The sequence below is a fragment of the Hemitrygon akajei genome, chromosome 10, assembly GCF_048418815.1.
Source record: "Hemitrygon akajei chromosome 10, sHemAka1.3, whole genome shotgun sequence".
NCBI classification, from domain to species: domain Eukaryota; kingdom Metazoa; phylum Chordata; class Chondrichthyes; order Myliobatiformes; family Dasyatidae; genus Hemitrygon; species Hemitrygon akajei.
Window position 1 is genome coordinate 1,091,146 of NC_133133.1, and position 26,297 is coordinate 1,117,442.

At 46.2% G+C, this 26,297-nt stretch overlaps 1 protein-coding gene across 1 annotated transcript in view; it reads right to left on the bottom strand.

The window, feature by feature from the left end:
• map7d3 (MAP7 domain containing 3) overlaps positions 1-26,297 on the bottom strand; it is a 152,740-nt gene that overhangs the window by 68,494 nt on the left and 57,949 nt on the right. Inside the window, exon 2 of the mRNA XM_073059857.1 lies at positions 833-937. Within this exon, the coding sequence (XP_072915958.1) occupies positions 833-937 (105 nt within the window). The remainder of the gene's footprint in view (positions 1-832; positions 938-26,297) is intronic.

Sequence of the window (26,297 nt, forward strand, 5' to 3'; positions counted from 1 at the left end):
CCAGTGAGTACAGGTCCAGAGCCGTCAAACGCTCATGCATTAACCATTTCATTCCTGTGATCTTTCTCGTAAACCACCCCTGGACCCTCTCATCCTTCCTTAGATTATTGGGTCATAAACTACTGTCAATACTTCAAGTGTCCAATGCCTTATAAAGCTTCAGCATTGCATCCTTTTCATATTCTACTCTCTTGAAGTGAATGCTAACAATGCATTTGCCTTTCTTCCTACCAAATCAACCTACACTAGGACCCTCAAATTCTCTTTGGATCTCTCATCTGAATTCACTCCCTATTAGGAAATAGTACACATGTTGAACGCTGTACTTGCTAGCAAAGCCAATAATTTAGAAATTGGAAAGTTTAAACAGTAACATGTAAACGAATACATAGTTTCACAATTAAAGTACATTTATTATCAAAGAATGCATAAATTTTATAAGCTTGAGATTTTCTTGCTCACAGGTAGCCACAAAGGAAGAAACCCAAAGGAACCCAATTAAAGGGAAAAAAATAAAAGACTAACACTCGATGTGCAAGAGAAAGGAAAAAAATGCAAGTCATGCAAGCAATTGAAGCAAACAGCATTCTGAAATGAGTTCTCAGATCTGAACCCCAGAGCAGTCCGAAGTAAGGCCTTGCGTATCTGTTCATCATATTAGCAGACACAAAGCACAACAGCTGGGGCAGACTTCATAGCATCAATTGATGTATTCATTTGAAACTTTAAAAAGTAATGACTGGATAGAAGTACCACAGACTGCACATTCTCCCACTGGCAGGGTCACCAATCCCTCCTGAGAATCTGTCAGCATTTAGCAAGGTACAAATACCTGGTTTGGTTGGTGTTTTCACAATGACTGGTGATGGATCAGCAAGGATTGGACTATTTACACTTTGGCTTCTTCTTTCATCTGCTTGTGCTTGGGCTGCAGCAACTATGTGAGAGAGAGAAGTGAGGGAGAGGTTAAAAAAGCAATTATAGTAGGCAAGACCTTTTGGACCACTGCACCCCCCTCCTTCAAATAACTCTCAACATTCTGACAATCTAGCTATTTGCTGGTGTCAAGCATCAAGCTAAACCTTATATATTTTGACTTACTGTGGGACGATTTGAACTTTCGGCCTCTGGAAGCTAATCCAGGGCCATGACCACACCACTTCACCCAAACTTCAGACTCTTGTATTACAGGGCCAGTTGTGGCAGGTGCCTATCTGTGGACATTTTACTAAGATACATAGAGAGCATAGAATGACTCTACATCAGATCAATGCCTGTACACACATCAGGCAGAACATGCTATAATATTACATCCCAACTTTCGATGTCAGAAACACAGGAGGGGGCAGATTAGTAAGAAGTTTTCCTGTTAGAGAAAAACAGCTCAGGAAATTTACTGGGTTGGTAGAATTTGAAGTTAATTTAATCACAGAATGGTTAGAGGACTGGAGGCCATTTAGCCATCAAGTCTATTCTAGCCAAGAATAAAACTTCTCAGTTTCATTTTGAACGATACCACTGCATTTCGCTGCACAGCAGTTTTAGTACAATGAACTATGCCTTCCTCTAGCTCTTCCACCGGTACTGTACTATATACTATGGCCTCCACCTCTTCATCAACAGTAAGTTACTTGCTACCTGTTCAGCCCATACTGTACATGATTTTAATGATATCTGATGATATCACCATCAGATCAACACCTCTAGTCACTAGCCACACCTCCAGACCCGAACTTTATCATTTCCTGTCACAGTCACCTATGTACAAACACTTCTGTGCCTAGAGTCACTTTATGGACATGCACTCAATGTATATAAGCTACCTTATGTATTTATATTTATTTTGTTTTTATTACTATTATTGTGCTCTTTATCTTACTGTGCTTTTTTTATGGCTGCTTTGGAGCTGGAGAGCAATTAATTCAATTTCCTTTACACTAGTGAGCTGGAAATAATATTAAACAATCTTGAAATCTTACTGTGCAGAAAGGAGAATAACTGTAACTTCTCCATTTATTGACAAAACAATTTCAGTAAGAATCCTGTGGTTCCTCTCTGCAGATTCTATATCTTCTCAAAGTGTCGGAGCCAAAACCAGACACAAACCTCAGTGTAACTCAGCCAGTAAACAGGCTATTTGGCCCATCACAGCCACAATCCCAGGATGAATTGCAATGTGTCTATTTCAACACTAGGAGTATTAGGAATAAAGGGGATGAAATTAGAGCATGGATCAGTACGTGGAACTACAATGTTGAAGCCGTTACTGAAACTTGGATGGAAGAAGGGCAGGATTGGCTGATGCAGGTACCAGGGTTTAGGTGTTTTAAAAGAAATAGGATGGGAGGCAGAAAAGGGGGAGCACCTAAGGATTTCCAGCGGGAAGACATTTTGAATTCTCAGGGGAAGAGAGAGGCCAGACTGTGCAGGCACATGACATCAGCCAGTTGAGCACGAACAGTTTAAAAAGGGCAAAGAATCTGCAGAAGTTTTTGATTCGGAAAAAGATAGCAGCGGGAGAGTACCTAAGGATTTCCAGCGGGAAGACATTTTGAGTTCTCAGGGGAAGAGAGAGGCCAGACTGTGCAGGCACATGACATCAGCCAGTTGAGCACGAACAGTTTAAAAAGGGCAAAGAATCTGCAGAAGTTTTTGATTCGGAAAAAGATAGCAGCGGGAGAGTACCTAAGGATTTCCAGCGGGAAGACATTTTGAGTTCTCAGGGGAAGAGAGAGGCCAGACTGCGCAGGCGCGTGATGTCCGCCCGTTGAGCGCGAACGGTTTAAAAAGAAGGCAGCCAGATCCAGCAGACAGTGGAGAAAGAGGCAGCAGAGTGAAAGGGCTTTGGCTCCATGGGCTTCTGCGGTAACAGGACGAGGTGAGGCAGTTGTTGATTGCAAAAGGAGGTAGTATGTGTGTGAGGCCAGTTTTCTGTGGTCGGTTTCAGATGTGGGAGGTCCTGGAGTCTCTCAGCGTCCCGGACGGCCACATCTGCAGCCGGTGCATCGGGGTGCAACTCCTAAGGGACCGTGTTAGGGAACTGGAGCTGCAGCTCGATGACCTTCGTCTGGTCAGGGAGAGTGAGGAGGTGATAGAGAGGAGGTATTGGCAGGTGGTTACACCAGGGCCACGGGAGACAGACAAGTGGGTCACAGTCAGGAGGGGAAGGGGAAGAGTCAGGTACTAGAGAGCACCCCTGTGGCTGTACCCCTTGACAATAAGTACTCCTGTTTGAGTACTGTTGGGGGGGGGGGGAACAGCCTACCTGGGTGAAGCGACAGTGACTGTGCCTCTGGCACAGAGTCTGGCCCTGTGGCTCAGTGTGAGGTGATACATTTTGGAAGGACAAATCAGAAGGCTGAGTACACGGTTAATGGTTGGTTACTTAAGAGTGTGAATGAACAGAGGGTCCTTGGAGTTCAAATCCATACATCCCTCAAGGTTGCTGCACAGGTTGATAGGATAGTTAAGAAGGCCTATGGGATGCTAGTCTTCATTAATAGGGGGATTGAGTTCAAGAGGTAGAGAGGTCATGTTGCAACTCTACAAATCTCTGGTGAGACCACACTTTTTTGAGACCACAGTATTGTGTTCAGTTCTAGTCCCCTCATTATAGGAAGGATGTGGAAGCTATGGAGAGGGTGCAGAGGAGATTTACCAGGATGTTGCCTGGATTGGAAAACAAGTCTTATGAGGCAAGGTTAGCAGAGCTGGGACTTTTCTCTTTGGAGCATAGAAAATGCTTTGGCTGATAATACAGAATCTGAGGCCACAAACCAGGCACGCCCGGGATCCTCTTCAGTTTGCGTATAAGGAGAAGGTGGGAGTGGAGTATGCTATCACGTATTTGCTGCACAAATCCCTCTCTCACCTGGATGGGGTCAGTGGTGCTGTGAGGATTACATTCCTGGACTTCTCTAGTGCCTTTAACACCAACCAGCCCAAGATCTTAAGGCACAAACTAACGGAGATGGGAGTAGACTCTCACATGGTGGATTGGATAGTGGACTACTTGACAGATAGACCTCAGTATGTGCGGTTGGGAGACTGTAGGTCTGACACGGTGGTCAGCAGCACAGGAGCGCCGCAGGGGACCGTGTTCTCTCCGGTCCTGTTCACCCCGTACACATCAGACTTCCAATATAACTCGGAGTCCTGCCATGTGCAGAAGTTTGCTGATGACACGGCCATAGTGGGGTGTGTCAGGAATGGACAGGAGGAAGAGTATAGGAAACTGATACAGGACTTTGTGATATGGTGCAACTCAAACTACCTGCGTCTCAATATCACCAAGACCAAGGAGATGGTGGTGGACTTTAGGAGATCTAGGCCTCATATGGAGCCAGTGATCATTAATGGAGAATGTGTGGAGCAGGTTAAGACCTACAAGTATCTGGGAGTACAGTTAGACGAGAAGCTAGACTGGACTGCCAACACAGATGCCTTGTGCAGGAAGGCACAGAGTCGACTGTACTTCCTTAGAAGGTTGGCGTCATTCAATGTTTGTAGTGAGATGCTGAAGATGTTCTATAGGTCAGTTGTGGAGAGCGCCCTCTTCTTTGTGGTGGCGTGTTGGGGAGGAAGCATTAAGAAGAGGGACGCCTCATGTCTTAATAAGCTGGTAAGGAAGGCGGGCTCTGTCGTGGGCAAAGTACTGGAGAGTTTAACATCGGTAGCAGAGCGAAGGGCGCTGAGTAGGCTACGGTCAATTATGGAAAACCCTGAACATCCTCTACATAGCACCATCCAGAGACAGAGAAGCAGTTTCAGCGACAGGTTGCTATCGATGCAATGCTCCTCAGACAGGATGAAGAGATCAATACTCCCCAATGCCATTCGGCTTTATAATTCAACCGCCAGGAGTAAGATATGTTAAAGTGCCGGGGTTAGGACTCAATGTATTTAAGTAAACTACTTAAGAACTTTTTAAAAGCTATTATTAATGCTTTTTAAGAGGGTGATTTTAGATGCATATCATATTTTTACTGAGTTAAGTATTGTATGTAATTAGTTTTGCTACAATAAGTGTATGGGACATTGGAAAAAATGTTGAATTTCCCCATGGGGATGAATAAAGTATCTATCTATCTATCTAGAAGGATGAGAGGGGACTTGATAGACGTCTACAAGATTATGAGAGGCACAGATAGGGTGGATAGTCAGTACCTGTTTCCCAGGGCACCAATAGCAAACATCAGAGGGCATAAGTACAAAGTTAAGGGAGGGAAGCTTAGGGGAGACATCAGGGGTAAGTTTTTTTACACAGAGGGTTGTGGATGCCTGGAATGACTTGCCAGGGATAGTGGTGGAGGCTAAAACATTAGACGTATTTTAAGAGCCTCCTGGATAGGCACATGGATGAAAGAAAAATAGAGGGGTACACGGTAGTGTGGGTTTAGTACTTTTTTTTTAAGGAATATAGGTCAGCACAACATCAAGGGCTGAAGGGCCTGTACTGTGCTGTAGTATTCTAGTGTCTAGGCCTCAGAGACATAGAACATAGAATAGTACAGCACATTACAGGCCCTTAGGCCCACAATGTTGTGCCAACCCTCAAACCCTGCCTCCCATATAACCCCCCACCTTAAATTCCTCCATATACCTGTCTAGTAGTCTCTTAAACTTCACTAGTGTATCTGCCTCCACCACTGACTCAGGCAGTGCATTCCACGCACCAACCACTCTCTGAGTGAAAAACCTTCCTCTAATATCCTCCTTGAACTTCCCTTCCCTTACCTTAAAGCCATGTCCTTTTGTACTGAGCAGTGGTGCCCTGGAGAAGAGGCGCTGGCTGTCCACTCTGTCTATTCCTCTAAATATCTTGTACACCTCTATCACTCCCTTAATCTCTGATCATAATGCATACTCTCTAAACTAGGCAGCATCCTGGTAAATCTCCTCCGTACCCTTTCCAATGCTTCCACATCCTTCCTATACTGAGGCGACTAGAACTGGACACAGTACTCCAAGTAAAAACACAAAATGCTGGCAGAACTCAGCAGGCCAGACAGCATCTATGGGAGGAGGTAGTGACGACGTTTTGGGCCGAAACCCTTCATCAGGAGTGAAGTAACATGGGATGGTCGAGGAGGGATAAGAAGTGGGGGGAGGGATGAAGTAGAGAGCTGGGAAGTGATAGGCTGAAGGGAAATGGGCCAGGGCGAAGGTGAAGAATTATGGGAAATAAAAGAGAAAGAAAGGTAGGGCTGGGGGGAGATTATAGTGAGGGGGTAAAAAGAGAGAGAAAGAGAACCAGACTAAAATTATAGATAGGGATGGGGTGGGAGGGGACAGGGGTGTCAATGGAGGTCTGTGAGTTGAATGTTCATGCCGGCAGGTAGGAGGCTACCTAGGCGGGAGATAAGGTACTGCTCCATCAACCTGCATGTGGCCTCACCTTGACAGTAGAGAAGGCCATGGACAGACATATCGGAGTGGGAGTGGTCTGTGGAATTGAAGTGTGTGGCCACAGGGAGATCCCGCCACTGCTGGAGGACTGAGCGCCGGTGTTCGGCGAAACAGTCTCCCAGTCTGTGGCGGGTCTCCCCAATGTATAAATGGCCACATCGGGAGCACCGGATACAGTATATCACCCCAGTTGACTCGCAGGTGAAGTGGTGCCTCATCTGAAAGGACTGTCTGGGGCCTAGGATGGTACTCCAAGTGTGGCCTAACTAGAGTTTTATAGAGCTGCATCATTAAGCCCAAGATCTTAAGGCACAAATTAACGGAGATGGGAGTAGACTCTCACATGGTGGATTGGATAGTGGACTACTTGACAGATAGACCTCAGTATGTGCGGTTGGGAGACTGTAGGTCTGACACGGTGGTCAGCAGCACAGGGGCGCCGCAGGGAACCGTACTCTCTCCGGTCCTGTTCACCCTGTACACATCAGACTTCCAATATAACTCGGAGTCCTGCCATGTGCAGAAGTTTGCTGATGACACGGCCATAGTGGGGTGTGTCAGGAATGGACAGGAGGAAGAGTATAGGAAACTGATACAGGACTTTGTGATATGGTGCAACTCAAACTACCTGCGTCTCAATATCACCAAGACCAAGGAGATGGTGGTGGACTTTAGGAGATCTAGGCCTCATATGGAGCCAGTGATCATTAATGGAGAATGTGTGGAGCAGGTTAAGACCTACAAGTATCTGGGAGTACAGTTAGACGAGAAGCTAGACTGGACTGCCAACACAGATGCCTTGTGCAGGAAGGCACAGAGGCGACTGTACTTCCTAAGAAGGTTGGCGTCATTCAATGTCTGTGGTGAGATGCTGAAGATGTTCTATAGGTCAGTTGTGGAGAGCGCCCTCTTCTTTGTGGTGGCGTGTTGGGGAGGAAGCATTAAGAAGAGGGACGCCTCACGTCTTAATAAGCTGGTAAGGAAGGCGGGCTCTGTCGTGGGCAAAGTACTGGAGAGTTTAACATCGGTAGCTGAGCGAAGGGCGCTGAGTAGGCTACGGTCAATTATGGAAAACCCTGAACATCCTCTACATAGCACCATCCAGAGACAGAGAAGCAGTTTCAGCGACAGGTTACTATCGATGCAATGCTCCTCAGACAGGATGAAGAGGTCAATACTCCCCAATGCCATTAGGCTTTACAATTCTACCGCCAGGACTTAAGAACTTTTTAAAAGCTATTATTAATGCTTTTGAGATAGTGATTTAGATGCATATCATATTTTTTTACTGAGTTAAGTATTGTATGTAATTAGTTTTGCTACAACAAGTGTATGGGACATTGGAAAAAAGTTGGAATTTCCCCATGGGGATGAATAAAGTATCTATCTATCTATCATTACATCGCATCTCTTAAACTCTATCCCTCGACTTATGAAAGCTAACACCCCATAAGCTTTCTTAACTACCCTATCTACCTGTGAGGCAACTTTCAGGGATCTGTGGACATGTACCCCCAGATCCCTCTGCTCCTCCACACTACCAAGTATTCTGCCATTTACTTTGTACTCTGCCTTGGAGTTTGTCCTTCCAAAGTGTACCACCTCACACTTCTCTGGGTTGAACTCCATCTGCCACTTCTCAGCCCACTTCTCCATCCTATCAATGTCTCTCTGCAATCTTCGACAATCCTCTGCACTATCTACAACACCACCAACCTTTGTGTCACCTGCAAACTTGCCAACCCACCCTTCTACCCCCACATCCAAGTCATTAATAAAAATCACAAAAAGTAGAGGTCCCAGAACAGATCCTTGTGGGACACCACTAGTCACAACCCTCCAATCTGAATGTACTCCCTCCACCACGACCCTCTGCCTTCTGCAGGCAAGCCATATCAAATCAAAACTCAAAACATTTGATCAGTACCAGTGCCCTGGTGATTGTCATTTTCTATGTTCTGCTCTCCTTTCCCAATTTGCTAATTCTGGTGTGTTACATGAATCCTCAATGTTGAAGATTTGTGAAAATGGTTTAAATCAGCTGCCATCTTGTTTTTCATTATTAATTCACTAGACTCCTCTATTAGGCTCATTTGTAAAATTCTTTTAGAATTTATTTTTAAAAATAGGACTAGCTTGGTTGCATGGACCAGCTGGGCTGAAAAGTCTGTTTCTGAGTCCTGACTATAATGCTTAAAGTGTTTTTGCTTACATTTTAGACCATCTTCATTTCCTAATCTGTTTTTTCTGTTATTAACCTTTCAGTGCCTTAATGCTTTATGTTTACATTCTGTCCAATCTTCTGATCTTCCCAATGATAACAGGTTACCATTACTCATATCACCACTCTATTCCCCTTTAACTGAACCTTCCCTCCAACTACTGAAAGCACCATCCACAGACCTAGTCATTTGGAAAGGAAGTAGTCATGGTCTGATTCATGTCTTGCCAGTTCCAATGTAACTGTCCCTTCTCTCCTCCGTACTGATGCTAACAACCCTCCCCATACGAATTCTTGAGCCACCATTCAATTCTGAGGTTATTGACTGTGTGCCAATTTGCACACAGGTCTGGTAGATATCCAAAATTGACAGCTTTGTGGTGCCGCATTTAAATTTACCAACATAAATTCTCATCTTCCCTCAGCTGAACTGCAATGACACTGGTATATACACAGACTACAACAATGAGACCTTCTGCAACTGTAAATTTCTGTTGTGTCTGAGAGTACAAGCTTAATCCTGACACAGGGACTTGTGTTTATGTTTTTTTGAACAGTATTTGGTTTCCTTCCATTTTGTTCCTCACCATACTATATTTCTTTATTTTATTTAGAGATAGAGCGCAGAAAAGGCTCTTCAGCTGTGCCACCCAACAACCTACTGATTTAAAGCTAGCCTCATCACAGGACAATTTACAATGACCATTGGGGGTCTGTATATAACTCCCATCAGGGTGAAAAAGGATCTAATGTTTTCCCAGCATATATAACGAGAAAACTTTTCTCAGGCTTCCAGCCGGGTATAGGTGTCATTTATAACCAATGCTTTGATGACAAATTCTGCCATCTTCTTCAGGGATGATGCCTGGGCAAGTCTAGTCCCTAGTCCGATGGTAGACTTAACCAGGCATCATCCCTGAAGCAGACGGCGGAGTCTGTCATTCAAATGTCAGTTATAATCTATACCTGTTCCCAGCTGGAAGCCCAAGAGGAGTTTATTTGTCCCATCAGTCTTTTTATCCTTGATGTTCCTTAGCTCTACCCACAACGATTCAACACCTTCCGACTCCATGTCACCTCTTTCTATAGATTTGATTTCTTTTTTTAAACTAACAGAGACACCCCACTCCCTCTAACTGCTGTGCTTTCAATACAATCTATATCCTTGGACGTTAAGCTCCCAGCTGTAATCTTCTTTCAGACATGATTCAGTGATGCCCACAACATCATATCTGCCAACCTGCAACTATGCTACAAGTTCATCTATCTTATTCCGTATACTGCACATATCGTTCAGTTCCGTATTCACCCTTTTCGATTTTGTCTGCCTTTTACATTCCAACTCATCCTGTTAACTGCAATTACCTTTCATCAACCCAGCCTCATCCTCAGCATTATCCACTCTAGTTCCCATCCTCCTGCCAAATTAATTTAAATTCTCCCAAACAGCTCCAGCAAATCTCTCCTTTGGGTTCAAGGTGTAAACCATCGATTTGGTACAGGTCATATCTTCCTCAGAAGAGATCCCAATGATCCATTAATCTGAATCCCAGCCCCATGCACCAGTTCCTCAGCCACACATTCACCTGCAAAATCCTCACTGGCACAAAGCCCAGGCAGCAATCCAGACATTACTAGCCTGGAGGTAGTGTTTTTCCACCTAGTTCCATAAAATCTCTCTTCAGGACCTCCTCACCTTTCCCACTGGTGCCAATATTTACCAAGACTTTCTGCTGCTCACCCTCTCCCTTCAGAATGCTGTGGACCCAATCCAAGACATCCCTGACCCTAGCACCTGGGAGGTAACATACCATCCAGGTGTCTCCTTTCCGAAGTGGTATACTTATTGAGGGGATTGGCCACAGGAGTATTCTTTTTGACACATTTTATTAAAGTACAGATAACTGGATATTGTAATTAAGTTGTATTTTGAAGAAAATGGAACACTCAATGAGGAGTGAGTGCCAGTTCAGCTGAGTGCACTGGTTTAAAGGCATACAGTTTGAATAGAAGCTTAACTACTCCAACCAAACCAGCTGAAATGAGCTTTGCTGATATTAGAAACACAGAAAACATACAACACAATTCAGCCCATAAGTTGTGCTGAACATGTCCATACTGTAGAAATTACTAGGCTTACCTACAACCCTCTATTTTTCAAAGCTCCATGTACCTATCCAAAAGTCTCTTAAAAGACCCTACCGTTTCCACTTCCACCACCGTTGCTGGCAGCCCATTTCACGCACTCACCACTCTCTGCATAAAAAACTTACCCCTGACATCTCCTCTGTACCTACTATGTTTAAGGTTCCCAACACCTTAAACCAGTGTCCTCTTGTGGTAACCATTTCAGCCCTGGGAAAAAGCTTCTGACTATCCACACGATCAATGCCTCTCATCATCTTGTACACCTCTATCAGGTCATCTCTCATCCTCTGTCGCTCCAAGGAGAAAAGGCCAAGTTCACTCAACCTGTTTTCATAAGACATGCTTCCCAATCCAAGCAACATCCTTGTAAATCTCCTCTGCACCCTTTCTATGGCTTCCACATCCTTCCTGTAGTGAGGCAACCAGAACTGAGCACAGTACTCCAAGTGGGGTCTGACCAGGGTCCTATATAGCTGCAACATTACCTCTTGGCTCCTAAATTCAATTTCACGATTGATGAAGGCCAATACACCGTGTGCTAGTGATTGCCAACCCATCGATCGCGATCGACTGGTCGATTTTTGAGGCTTTCCCAATAGATCCCGAGAAAAAAAGAAAAATAAATACACAAATACTGTTAAGAGATTGTTTCCGCGTTACGGGGTTTTAGTTCTGTTCTTTCTGCCCTGCATGTATTTAGCTCCCTCGCCATGCACTACACAGTGTACTTCAGTGGCCTCAACCACCAGGCCGCAAGGAAACGATATGATTTGGCAATATGAAACTGTACCTTTCCTCATTCCTTGTCACGCCCACTGTTGAACTTGAATGCACACAAGGTCATTTCCCATGTGAGGCCATCAGTCACCTAAACGCAGTGATACCCTCACACTAGAGATCACTGGTTGGCCTCGGGTAACCAGCCGCCTCGCACGGCCAGTAGGAAGTGCCGTTGCTACTGGCCTGGAGCGTGAACAGATGGGCGCTGCCTCTAAACCAGTTTAGCACACTGAATGACGTGGGGAACCTGGTGCTAAGATATTCGCAGACGACCTAATTTGGGCTCAGGGTTTTGTAAGTAGCACAGCAGCTACCTCGCTACGATCTACTGAAGTCATCCCTTGAGACAAACTTTTGTCGGCCAATAGATCCTACAAGGGAGGTGGGCGCGTGTCCTGTCACACTTCTCACTCATTTGCTCTCACCGGACTGCGACTGTCACGGCCCCGGCACAGGGATCTCTGGCCCTTACCAGTCATACCTGGCCAAAGTGTCTGACAACGGGCGCACGCGAGACTGGAGTTCGGGCCCAGAGGCTGTCTAATGAGGCAATGAAGCCCTCAAAACTGCTTTGGTACCGAGTCCAAGCATCCTGCACTTAAATACAAACCTGTATTGGGAGATCTCAGTCAGTCCGGATCGGGAGCAGCATCTCCAACACCATCACACTGAGCACGGGGGCTCCCCAGAGTTGTGTGCTCAGTCCACTGCTGTTCACTCTGCTGACCCACGACTGTGCTGCAACACACAGCTCGAACCATATCATCAAGTTCGCTGATGACACCACCGTGGTGGGTCTCATCAGCAAGAATGACGAGTCAGCTTACAGAGAGGAAGTGCAGCGGCTAACGGACTGGTGCAGAGCCAACAACCTGTCTCTTAATGTGAACAAAACAAAAGAGATGGTTGTTGACTTCAGGAAGGCACGGAGCGACCACTCCCCGCTGAACATCGACGGCTCCTCGGTAGAGATCGTAAAGAGCACCAAATTTCTTGGTGTTCACCTGATGGAGAATCTCACCTGGTCCCTCAACACCAGCTCCATAGCAAAGAAAGCCCAGCAGCGTCTCTACTTTTTGCGAAGGCTGAGGAAAGTCCATCTCACACCCCACATCCTCATCACATTCTACAGGGGTTGTATTGAGAGCGTCCTGAGCAACTGCATCACTGCCTGGTTCGGAAATTGTACTATCTTGGATCGCAAGACCCTGCAGCACATAGTGAGGTCAGCTGAGAAGATCATCGGGGTCTCTCTTCCCACCATCATGGACATTTACACTACACGCTACATCCGCAAAGGAATCAGCATTATGAAGGACCCCATGCACCCGTCATACAATCTCTTCTCCCTCCTGCCGTCTGGGAAAAGGCTCCGAAGCATTCGGGCTCTTACGACCAGACTATATAACAGTTTCTTCCCCCAAGCTATCAGACTCCTCAATACCCGAAGCCTGGACTGACACCTTGCCCTACTGTCCTGTTTATTATTTATTGTAATGCGGGTACTGTTTTTGTGCACTTTATGCAGTCCAGTGTAGGTCTGTAGTCTAGTATAGCTTTCTCTGTTTTTTTTATTACGTAGTTCAGTCTAGTTTTTGTACTGTGTCATGTAAACCATGGTCCTGAAAAACGTTGTCTCATTTTTACTATGCACTGTACCAGCAGTTATGGTCGAAATGACAGTAAAAGTTGACTTGACTTGACTTGTTGAGTTTGTTCAGTGGAAAAAACATGAGCAAACAGGACAGAAGCTAAGGGCTGAGAGCCACATAAACTAAACTGCAGAATAGACTGGACATGAGGAACCTCCTTCGAGTATCACTGTATTCCGGTCGTGATTAACACCCCCACGTTGTGGGGTTTTACTTCCGGTCTTTTCTGCCCGGTGCGCATGCCTGACTAATCGATTTAGTAGGTTGATCTTGCCTTTCGCTAAGGCCGAGGTAGGGGATCTTGGGCTTAAAAAGGTTGGTGACCACTACCGTAAGCCTTCTTAACCACAGTCAACCTGCGCAGCTGCTTTGAGCACCTTATGGACTCCGACCCCAACATCTCTCTGATCCTCCACACTACCAAGAATCTTACCATTAATACTATATTCTGCCATCACATTTGACCTACCAAAATGAACCACTTCACACTTACCTGGGTTGAACTCCATCTGCCACTTCTCAGCCCAGTTTGGCATCCTATGAATGTCACACTGTAACCTGACAGCCCTTCACACTATCGACAACACCCCCAACCTTTGTGTCATCAGCAAACTTACTAACCCACCCCTCTATTTCCTCATCCAGGTCGTTTATAAAAATCACGAAGAGTAAGGGTCCCAGAACAGATCCCTGAGGCACACCACTGGTGACTGAACTCCATGCAGAATATGACCCGTCCACAACCACTCTTTGCCTTCTGTGAAAGTAATTCAGGAATATTTAGAACTGAAACCATTGTTGATTGCAGAACACTTACGGTTTCATAAGCAGAATCAAAAAGAAAGGGAGTCCATTTCAGCGTATGTGGCTGAATTGAAGAAGCTGTCTGAGCATTCTCGGTTTGGTTAAGGGTTTAATAATGCACTGAGAGATGGTTTAGTTTGTGGAGGGAAACTAGGATCAAAATAGATCCAGAGAGAAAAGCCAAGAAAAGGAAAAGAAAGGTGTCCAGAACTGTCAGAACTACTTGTTGCACTCAAAGTCAACTCTTGATCATGGAGAAGGTCCAAGAACCTGAGATTATTTTCACAGCTGCAAGGCTCATCTACCAAGCAGTCAGCCAATTGTCAGGAAAGGTGTTATGCCACAAGAGTAAGAAATCCAAAACAGTCATTAAATCTTCAGGACTGAATGGGACAATTTAAAATTTACTATGCTGTGGATGTCTATGTGTGTAGGCCTCCGTTAGTCTTGACAGACCATTGATTTGCGCTTTGGAAGGTTTCCAAGGCGCCAAGCCTGGGCAAGTTTTTTTTTTAAATGGAAGACCGGCAGTTGCCTAAGCTGCAAGTCTTCCCTCTCCACACCACCAATGTTGTCCAAGGGAAGGACATGAGAATATCTATATAGTTGTATTACATATGTAGAATACTATATATTTAGTATATGCATATAATTTGAGATGCATTTTATATCAAGTTGGAGTTAATAGCTAACCAGGGAGAGTACTGTATATTTAATAAATCAGTAATAATTGGGTTAGAAAAATAGAAAAACCAGCACAATACAGGCCCTTCGGCCCACAATGCTGTGCAAAACATATTCTTACTTTGGAAATTACGTAGGGTTGCCCATAACCCTCTATTTTTCTAAGCTCCATGTATCTATCCAGGAGTCTCTTAAAAGACCCTATCGCATCCGCCGCCACCACAGACACCGGTAGCCCATTCTACGCACTCACCTCGTTGCATAAAAAACTTACCCCTGACATCCCCTCTGTACCTACTTCGAAGCACCATAAAACTGCATCCTCTCGTTTTAGCCATTTCAGCCCTGGGAAGAAGCCTCTGACTATCCACACGATCAATGCCTCTCATCATCTTATACACCTCTATCATATCACCTCTCATCCTCCATTGCTCCAAGGAGAAAAGGCCAAGTACACTCAACCTCCAGCTGCTACCATCTGGGAAATGGTACTGCAGCATAAAAGACAGGACCAACAGGTTCCAAGACAATTTCTTCCACCAGGCCATCAGACTGATTAACTCACACTGATTTGGGTGTATTTCTATGTTACATTGACTGTTCTATTTATTATAAATTATTATAAATTACTATGGTTGCACATTTTAAAATTGTAAATGTAAATGTTAAGCAATGACCACAAGACCTTAAGAAATAGGACAGAATTAGGTTCATCGAATCTGCTCTGCCATTTCATCATGGCTGATCCAATTTTCATCTCAGACCCAATCTCCTGCCTTCCCCCATATCAGAGTCAGGTTTATTATCACCGGCATGTGCCGTGAAATTTGTTAACTTAGCAGCATCAGATCAATGCAATACATAATATAGAAGAGGGAAAATAATAATAATATTAAGTGTATTAATTACAGTATACATATGTTGAATTGATCAAAAATCATGCAAAAAAGCAGAAATAATATATATGAAAAAATGGAGGTAGTGTTCACGGGTTCAATGAGCACTTAGGAATCGGATGGCAGAGGGGAAGAAGCTGTTTCTGAATCACTGAGTGTGTGCCTTCAGGCTTCTGCACCTCTTACCTGATGGTAACAGTGAGAAAATGGAATGCACTGGGTGCTGGAGGTCCTTAATAATGGATGCTGCCTTTTAAGGAGTCACTGCTCCTTGAATATGCCCTGGGTACTTTGTAGTCTAGTACCCAAGATGGAGCTGACTAGATTTACAACCTTCTGCAGCTTCTTTGGGTCATGTGCAGTAGCCCCCCTTCCCCCAATGCTCTCCATGGTACATCTATAGAAGTTTTTTGAGTGTATTTGTTGACATGCCAAATCTCTTCAAACTCCTAATGGAGTATAGTCGATGTCTTGCCACTTTATAACTGCATTGATATGTTGGGATCAAATTAGGTCCTCAGAGATCTTGACACCCAGCAACTTGAAACTACCCACTCTCTCCACTTCTGATCCCTTTGTGAGGATTGGTATGTGTTCCTTCAGCTTACCCTTCCTTAAGTCCACAATTCGTTTTACTGTCTTACATCTTATGCTTTTTCGTCTTACTGATGTGGAATGCAAGGATGTTGCTGTGACACCACTCCACTAGCTGTTATATCTTGCTCCTTTACGCCCTCTCATTTCCATCTGAGATTCTACCAACAATGGTTGTATCATCAGCAACTTTATAGGCGATATTTGAGCTATGCCTAGCCACACAGTCATGGGTATAGAGAGAGTTAAGCAGTGGGCTAAGCACAGCCTCTGAGGTGCACCAGTGTTGGTCGTCCAGAGCCATCATATGACAAGATATTCAATCTTGGAATCATTTTCATGCACATCTTTGAACCCTCTCCAGTTTCAGCACATCCTTTCTACAAACCCCATTTCCAGAAAAGTTGGGATATTTTCCAAAATGCAATAAAAACAAAAATCTGTGATATGTTAATTCACGTGAACCTTTATTTAACTGACAAAAGTACAAAGTTTTTCAATAGTTTTACTGACCAACTTAATTGTATTTTGTAAATATACACAAATTTAGAATTTGATGGCTGCAACACACTCAACAAAAGTTGGGACATAGGCATGTTTACCATTGTGTTACATCACCTTTCCTTTTAATAACACTTTTTAATCATTTTGGAACTGAGGATACTAATTCTAGTAGATTTGCAATTGGAAATTTTGTCCATTCATGTTTGATATAAGACTTCAGCTGCTCAACAGTCCGTGGTCTCCGTTGTTTGATTCTCCTCTTCATGATGCGCCATACATTTTCAATAGGAGATAGATCTGGACTGGCAGCAGGCCAGTCAAGCACACGCACTCTGTGTCGACAAAGCCACGCTGTTGTAGCTCGTGCAGAATGTGGTCTGGCATTGTCCTGCTGAAATAAGCATGGACGTCCTGGGAAGAGACATCGACTTGATGGCAACATATGTCTCTCTAAAATCCTAATATACGCCTCAGAGTCAATGGTATCTTCACATACATGCAACTCACCCATGCCGTGGGCACTGATGCACCCCCATACCATCACAGATGCTGGCCTTTGCACCTGTCGCTGATAACAATCAGGATGGTCGTTTTCATCTTTGGCACGGAGAACTCGACGCCCGTTTTTTCCGAAAACTAGCTGAAATGTGGACTCATCTGACCACAGCACATGGTTCCACAGTCTTTCGGTCCATCTGAGATGAGCTCGGGCCCAGAGAACTCGCCGGCGTTTCTGCATAGAGTTGATGTATGGCTTCCTCCTTGCATAATACAGTTTCAAGTTGCATTTCTGGATGCAGCGACGGGCTGTGTTAAGTGACAATGGTTTTCCGAAGTACTCCCGAGCCCAGGTGGCTATAATTGTCACAGTAGCATGACAGTTTCTTAGGCAGTGCCGCGTGAGGGCTCGAAGATCACGCGCATTCAACAGTGGTTTCCGACCTTGCCCTTTACGCACTGAGATGTCTCTGAATTCTCTGAATCTTTTCACAATATTATGTACTGTAGATGTTGAAAGACCTAAATTGTCTGCAATCTTGCATTGGGAAATGTTCCTTTTGAACTGACTAACAATTCTCTCACGAATTTTGGCACAAAGGGGTGAGCCACGACCCATCCTTGCTTGCAAAGACTGAGCCTTTGATGGACGCTACTTTTATACCCAGTCATGATACCTCACCTGCTACCAATTAGCCTGCTTAATGTGGAGTCTTCCAAACCGGTGTTACTTGAATATTCTGTGCACTTGGCAATCTTATTTTAACTTTGTCCCAACTTTTGTTGAGTGTGTTGCAGCCATCAAATTCTAAATTTGTGTATACTTACAAAATAAAATTAAGTTGGTCAGTAAAACTATTGAAAATCTTTTCTTTGTACTTTTGTTAGTTAAATAAGGGTTCACATGAATTAACATATCACATATTTTTGTTTTTATTGCATTTTGGAAAATATCCCAACTTTTCTGGAAATGGGGTTTGTAAAATAAGGGGTCCAAAACTGCACAAAATACTCCAAGTGAGGCCTCACCAACACTTTATAAAGACACAACATTACATCCTTGCTTTTATACTCTAGTCCTCTTGAAATGAATGCTAACATTGTATTTGCCTTCCTTACCAGAGGGTCAACCTGTAAATTAACCTTTGGGTAATCCTGCACAAGGGCTCCCAAGTCCCTTTGTGCTTCAAGTTTTCGTATTTTCTCTTCATTTAGAAAACAGTCAATCCTTTTATTTCTTCTACCAATGTGCATGACCATACACTTTCCAACAATGTATTCCATATGCTATTTCTTTGCCCGTTCTCCTAATCTAAGTCCTTCCATAGTCTCTCTACTTCCTCAAAACTAGCTGACCTTCGCTATTGTCTTCAATATTGTCTGCAAACTTTGCAACAAAGCCATCAATTCTATCATCCAGATCATTGACATAAAACGTAAAAAGAACCGGTCCCAACACAGACACCTGTGCAGCACTACTAAGTCACCAGCAGCCAGTCAGAAAAGGCTCCCTTTATTCCCACTCTTTGCCTCCTGTCAATCAAGCACTGCTTTATACATACTGATATATTTCCTGTAATGCCATGGGCTCTTAACTTGTTAAGCAGCCTCAATTGTGGTACCTTGTCAAAGGCCTTCTGAAAATCCAAGTACACAACATCAACTGATTCTCTTCTGTCTATCCTGCTTGTTATTTCTTCAAAAAATTCCAACAGATTTTAGATGATAAGACCATATAGGAGTAGAATTAACTCATTTAGCCCATCAAGTCTGCTCCAACATTCAATCATGGCTGATCTTTTTTCCCCCTCCTCAATCCCACTCCTAGGCCTTCTCCCTTAACCATTGATGCTGTGGCCAATCAAGAACCTAATAATCTCCGACAAACAAGAGAAAATCTGCAGATGCTGGAAATCCAAGCAACACACACAAAATGCTGGACAAGCTCAGCAGGTCAGGCAGCTATGGAAGAGTACAGTCGACATTTTGGGCCAAGACCCTTCAGCAAAATTGGAGAAAAGAAGATGAGGATTCAGAGTCTGAAGGAAGGGGAGGAAGAAAGGCAAGGTGATAGGTGAATCTAGGAGGGGGGAAGGGGTAAAGTGAAGAGTTGGGCAGTTGACTGGTGAAAGAGATTCAGTGCTGGAGAAGGGGGGAGGTAAGAGGAGAGGACAGGTGGCCATGGAAGAAAGAAAAAGGAGGGAGGAGCACCAGACGGAGGCGATAGGCAGGCAAAGAGATAAGGTGAGAGAGGAAAAAGAGGATGGGGAACTGAGAAGAGGGGAAGGAGCATTACAATAAGTTTGAGAAATCGATGTTCATGCCATCAGGTTGGAGGCTACCCAGATGGAATACAAGATGTTGCTCCTCTAACCTGAGTGCAACCTCATCGGGTCAGTAGCGGCCGTGGATTGACATGTCGGAAAGGGAATGGGAAGTGGAAATAAAATGGATGGCCACTGGGAGATCTTGCTTTCTCTGGTGGTTGGAGTGTAGGTGCCCGGTGAAGCAGTCTCCTAATCTACATTTGCTCTCACTGATATACAAGAGGCCACACTGGGGGCACTGGATACAAAAGATGACCCCAACAGACTCACAGGTAAAGTGTCACCACACCTGGAAGGACTACTTGGGGCCCCGAATGTTAATGAGGGTGGTGGTGTAGGGGCAGGTGTAGCACTTGTTCCGTTTGCAAGGATAAGTGTCAAGAGGGAGATCAGTGGGGAGGGACAACGTGACAAGGGACTCATATAGGGACTGAAACCTGCAGAAAGTAGAAAGTGGTGGGGAGGAGGGGAAACATGCTTGGTGGTGGGATCCCACTGGAGATGGCAGAAGTTACAGAGAATTATATGCTGCACATGGAGGTTGGTGAGGACAGGAGGAACCTAATCCCCGGTGGGGTGCGGGAGGATGGGTTGAGGGCAGATGTGTGTGAAATGGAAGAGATGCAGTTGCATTAATGGTGGAGGAAGGCAAGCTCCTGTTTTTGAAGGAAGAGGACATCTCCTTTGTTCTTGAATAAAAAGTCTCCTGCTGAGAACAGATGCAGCGGAGACAGAGGAATTGAGAGAAGGGGATAGCATTTCTATAAGTAACATGGTGGGAAGAGTCCAGGTAGCTATGAGAGTCAGTGGGTTTATAATAGACATCAGTGAATAAGCTGTCTCCAGAGAGATCAAGAAAAGGGAAAGAGGTGTTGAAATGGACCAGGTAAATCTGAGGGCAGGGTGGAAGTTGGAAACAAAGTTGATGGTCCATGAGCTCTGCATGGCACAGGAAGCAGCAGCAATGCAGTCATGATGTAGCATAGGAAAAGCGGGCAGGTGGAACCAGTTTAGGCTTGGAACATAGACTGTTCCATGCAGTCGACAAAAAGACAGGCATAGCTGGAACCTACACAAGTACCAATGGCTACCCTTTTTGGAATCAATGTCCACCTCAAATACACCCAACAGCTAGGCCTCCATGTGGTGACAAATTCCACAAATTCACCAGCTTATGGCTAAAGAAATTTCTCTGCATCTCTGTTTTAAATGAACACCCCTCTATACTGAAGCTGTGCTCTCTTGCCCTTGACTCCCGCACCATGGGAAACATCCCTTCCATATCTACTCTGTCTAGGTCTTTCAACATTCGAAAGGTTTCAAGAGATCCTCCTTCATCCTTTTAAATTTCAGCGAGTACAAACCCAGAGCCATCAAACGTTCCTTGTATGATGATGCTTTCATTCCCAGAACCATCCTTGTGAACCTCCTCTGGACCCTCTCCAATGCCAGCACATCTTTCCTTAGATGAGGAGCCCTAAACTGCTCACAATACTCAAGGTGAGGTCTCAACTGTGTCTCATAAAGCCCTGCTCATATATTCTAAACCTCTTGAAACTAATGCTAACATAGCATTTGCCTTCTTCATCACTGATTCTACCTGGAAGTTAACCTTTAGGGTGTTCTGCACAAGGACTCCCAAGTCCTTTTGCATCTCAGATTTATGGATTTTCTCCCCATCTAGAAAATAGGCTGCATAGTTATTTCTTCTACTGAACTACATGACCATGCATTTTCCGACACTGTATTTCATTCTCCACTTTCTTGCCCATTCTCCTAATCTGTCTAAGTCCTTCTGCAGCCTTCCTGTTTCCTCAACAGTTCCTACCCCTCCACCAATCTCTGTATCAACTGCAAATGTGGCTACAAAGCCATCATCTATAGTACCTATAAAAATATTCACATCTCCCCCTGAAATTCTGATGTTTTATTGTTTTACAACATTGAATTGCAGGATTTAATTTGGCTTTTAGCACACTGATAAACAGAAAAAGACTCTTTTGTATCAAAGTGAAAATAGACCTCTACAAAGTGATCTAAATTAACTACAAATATAAAAAACAGAATAATTTATTGCTTAATTCATCTCCTTTTAATATGATACACCAAATCATCAGTGGTGCAGCCAATTGGTTTTAGAAATCACATAATTAATTAAATGGTGATCCATTTTTGGAGACCTGGTGATCAATTGGTGGTAGTAAAACTACATCTTTATCTGGAAGGTCCAACTGATGATGAGTCAGTACCCTGGCAAAAACAACACCGTGAATACAAAAGAACACTCCAAGCAACTCTGCGAAAAGGTTATTGAAAAGCGCAAGTCAGGAGATGGATACAAGAAAATTTCCAAGTCGCTGAATATCCCTTGGAGTACAGTTAAGTCAATCATCAAGAAAAGTAAAGAATATGGCACAGCTATAAATCTGCCTAGAGCAGCCTATCCTCAAGAACTGAGTGACCTTAAAAGAAGGGGATGAGTGAGGGAGGCTACCAAGAGACCCATGACTTCTGGAGGAGTTACAAGCTTCAGTGACGGAGATGGGAGAGACTGCACATACAACTGTTGCCTGGCTGCTTCACCAGTCACAGCTTTATGGGAGAGTAGCATACTGTTGAAAAAAATTCACATGAAATCTCAGCTAGATATAGCCAGAAGACATGTAGGAGACTCTAAAGTCAGCTGGAAGAAGGTACTATGGCCCTATGAAATCCAAACTGAGCTTTTTGGCCAGACTAAACACTGTTGCCAAACACCTCAGAATATCAAAAGCACACCACCTCTACCATGAAACATCGTGGTGGCTGCATCATGCTACTGCAAGGCTTCACTGCAACCAGCCCTGGAAGGCTTGTGAAGGTAGAAGGTAAAAGGAATACAGCAAAATAGAGGGAAATCCTGGAGCAAAACCTGATACAGTCTGCAAGGTAACTGTGACTTGGAAGAAGATTTGTTTCCCAGCAAGACAGTGACCCCAAAATCAAGCCAAAGTTACACACAAATGGTTTCAAAACAACAAAGTTAATGTACTGGAGAGGCCAAGCCAGAGTCCAGGTGTCAATCCAATTGAGAATTTGTGGCTGGACTTGAAAAGTGCTGTTCACTCATGATCCCCGTGCAATCTGACAGAGCTTGAGCAGTTTTGTAAAGAAGAATGGGGAGAAATTGCAGTCTCCAGATGTGCAAAGCTGATAGAGACTTTTCCACACAGACTCGAGGCTGTAATAGCTGCCAAAGGTGCATGTACTAAATACTGACCTCAAGAGGATTAACATAGAAATGTGGCGACCCACTTCCCAGCACACTCGAACCAGCTCACAAAGTGGCACGCGCCGGCATCGAGGCCGGTCCCAAAGAGGGCGCCACGTCTGCTTCACCAGCAAGGGGAAAAGCCCGCGCGCGGGACGGGACTGTGAATACGCGCCCCCTACAGCATTCCCGCCCGTGGAGGGCAGGAACAGGAAGGCTTTAAAGCGAGGCCGCGAAGTTTGAATAAACCTCTTTTGCAACTGCAGCTCACCGACTACATGTCGTTATTTCAGCGCTGCATGTAGCACACCACTACAACTGGTGACCCCGACGGCCCAAACGATACTTGGACCGGAGATGAACGACGCCGCATCTGTTCATGCAGTTTCGTTAAAACTGCCAAGCTTCTGGACGCTGCGACCTCACCTATGGTTCCAGCAAGCAGAAGCCCAATTCCACGTTCGGCAGATAACCTCGGATGCCACAAGTTACTACTACGTGGTGAGCTCCCTCGACCAGGAGACAGCCGCCCAGGTTGAGGAGTTCATACAGTCGCCCCCGGAGGACAGCAAATACACAGAATTCAAAGCCCTGCTCATAAGTACCTTTGGACTCTCACGGCGCGAGCGAGCTGCCCGCTTACTGCATCTAGATGGTTTGGGGGACAGGCCACCATCGGCTTTGATGAACAAGATGCTGTCCCTGGCCGGAGGTCACAAGCCCTGCCTCATGTTTGAGCAGGCATTCCTGGAGCGGCTGCCCAAGGACATACGCCTGCTGCTGTCCGACGCGGATTTCAGCGACCCCCAGAAGGTGGCGGCCCGGGCAGACGTGCTGTGGAAAGCCAAGAAGAAGGCGTCCGTCGCACAGATCACCAGGCCATGCTCCCAGCCGCAGAGCCCACTAACCCCAGAGGCAGGGGTGAGGAGACCAACGAACAATGGTGCTTCTACCACCAGCGATGGGGCGCAGAAGCCTGCCGCTGATGGCTACGGCAGCTGGCCATCGGGATAGCCTCCTGTATGTCTGGGACAAGCAGTCGGGACGCCGCTTTTTGGTCGACACCGGAGCCAAGATCAGCGTCTTACCTCTGACGAGTTACGACACCCGCAACAAAGAACTGGATCCCACCCTGAGGGCCGCGAACGGCAGCACAGTAAGGACCTATGGCACCCGTACGGTGCAGCTACAGTTCGGCTCCAGCCAGTTCACGTGGGACTTCACACTGGCCGCCTTAGCCCAACCGCTCCTGGGAACGGATTTTTTGCGAGCTCACAGCCTACTGGTCGACCTGCTGAGACCTTTCAAACGTTCTCCCTGGGTGAAGCCCAGTTGCCAGCCCCACACCTAGACTCCATCACGCTGTCCAACAACGATTTCACCAGAGTCCTGGCGGATTTCCCATCGGTTCTGGCGCCGCAGTTCACGGCAACCATGCCCAGACACGGCGTACAGCACCACATCCCGACACAAGGACCACCCCTCCACGCCCGTGCTCGAAGGCTTCCCCCGGACAAGCTCCAACTGGCGAAGGAGGAGTTCAAGAGGATGGAGGAATTGGGGATCATACGGCGGTCTGACAGCCCATGGGCCTCCCCCCTGCACATGGTGCCCAAAGCAACAGGGGGCTGGAGACCATGCGGAGACTACCGCAGGCTGAACGAGGCTACAACACCGGACCGCTACCCTGTGCCGCACATTCAGGACTTTGCAGCAAACCCGCACGGCGCACGTATCTTCTCCAAGGAAGACCTCGTCCGGGGATACCATCAAATCCTGATGCATCCGGACGACGTCCCCAAAACGGCACTCATTACCCCATTCGGCCTTTTCGAGTTCCTCCACATGCCGTTCGGCCTAAAGAATGCTGCACAGACATTTCAGCGGTTAATGGACGCGGTGGGGCGCGACCTGGACTTCACTTTCATCTACTTGGATGACATCCTCATAGCCAGCAGTAGTCATCAGGAACATCTGTCCCACCTCCGTCAACTCTACGCCCGACTGAGTGAATACGGCCTAACAATCAACCCGGCCAAATGCCAGTTCGGGCTCAACACCATCAACTTCCTGGGCCACAGGATTACTAAAGACGGGGCATCCCCCGACCCAACACAATCAAAGGCTTTCAGGAATTCGTGGGTATGGTGAATTTCTACCACCGCTTCCTCCCTTCAGCAGCCCGAATCATGCGCCCCCTGTTCGCCCTGATGTCGGGTAAGGGCAAGGACATTACCTGGGACGAGGAGTCCGCCACCACTTTCATTAAAACCAAAGAAGCCTTGGCAAACGCCGCAATGCTAGTGCACCCCAGGACGGACGTCCCTACCACCCTCACAATGGACGCATCTAACACGGCAGTCGGTGGAGTGCTGGAACAATTCATCGAGGGTCGCTGGCAACCCCTGGCGTTTTTCAGCAAACACCTATGACCACCCAAGCTCAAATACAGTGCTTTCGACCGGGAACTGTTGGCGCTATACCTGGCAATCCGGCATTTCAGGTACTTCTTAGAAGGTAGGCCCTTCACTGCGTTCCCGGACCACAAACCTCTTACCTTTACGTTCACGAAAGCATCCGACCCCTCGTCGTCCCGCCAGCAGCGACATCTGTCCTACATCTCTGAATACACGACGGATGTCCGGCACGTCTCGGGAAAGGACAATGTCGTGGCGGACGCCCTCTCCCGCCCTAACATCCAAGCCCTGTCCCAGGGTGTAGACTATGAAGCGTTGGCGGAGGCGCAGCAGGCAGACGAGGAGATCCCTAGTTACAGAACTGCAGTCTCTGGTTTGCAGCTCCAGGACCTCCCCGTAGACCCAGGTGAGAGGACCCTACTCTGTGACGTCACCACCGGCCAACCCCGCCCCGTCAGCCTGGCGGTGGTGCGTTTTCAACTCCATTCACAACTTAGCGCACCCCTCCATCAGGTCAACCGTCCGGATGGTAGCCAACAGGTTCGTTTGGCACGGACTCCGCAAGCAGGTCAGTGAATGGGCAAAACGTGCATGCACTGCCAAACGGCCAAGGTGCAGCCGCACACCAAAGCCCTGCCGCCGCAGTTCCACCCCACCCATCGGCGTTTCGACCACATTCATGTGGATATCATGGGCCCCCTGCCAGTGTCGCGAGGAGCGCGGCACCTCCTGACTATCGTGGACCGGTTCACAAGATGGCCAGAGGCGGTCCCACTCACCGACACCACCTCCAAATCTTGCGCCCGAGCACTGATTGCAACCTGGGTATCTCGCTTTGGTGTACCGTCCCACATCACCTCTGACAGAGGCGCCCAGTTCACCTTCAGCCTGTGGTCAGCTATGGCCAGCCTTTTGGGGACACAGCTGCACCACACAACTGCCTACCAGCCACAGTTGAACAGACTAGTGGAGCGTTTCCACCGTCACCTGAAGTCGGCTCTCATGGCCCGCCTCAAAGGGCCTAACTGGGTGGACGAGCTTCCCTGGGTCCTGCTCGGAATCCGCACAGCGCCCAAAGAGGATCTGCACACCTCGTCGGCCGAGTTGGTGTACG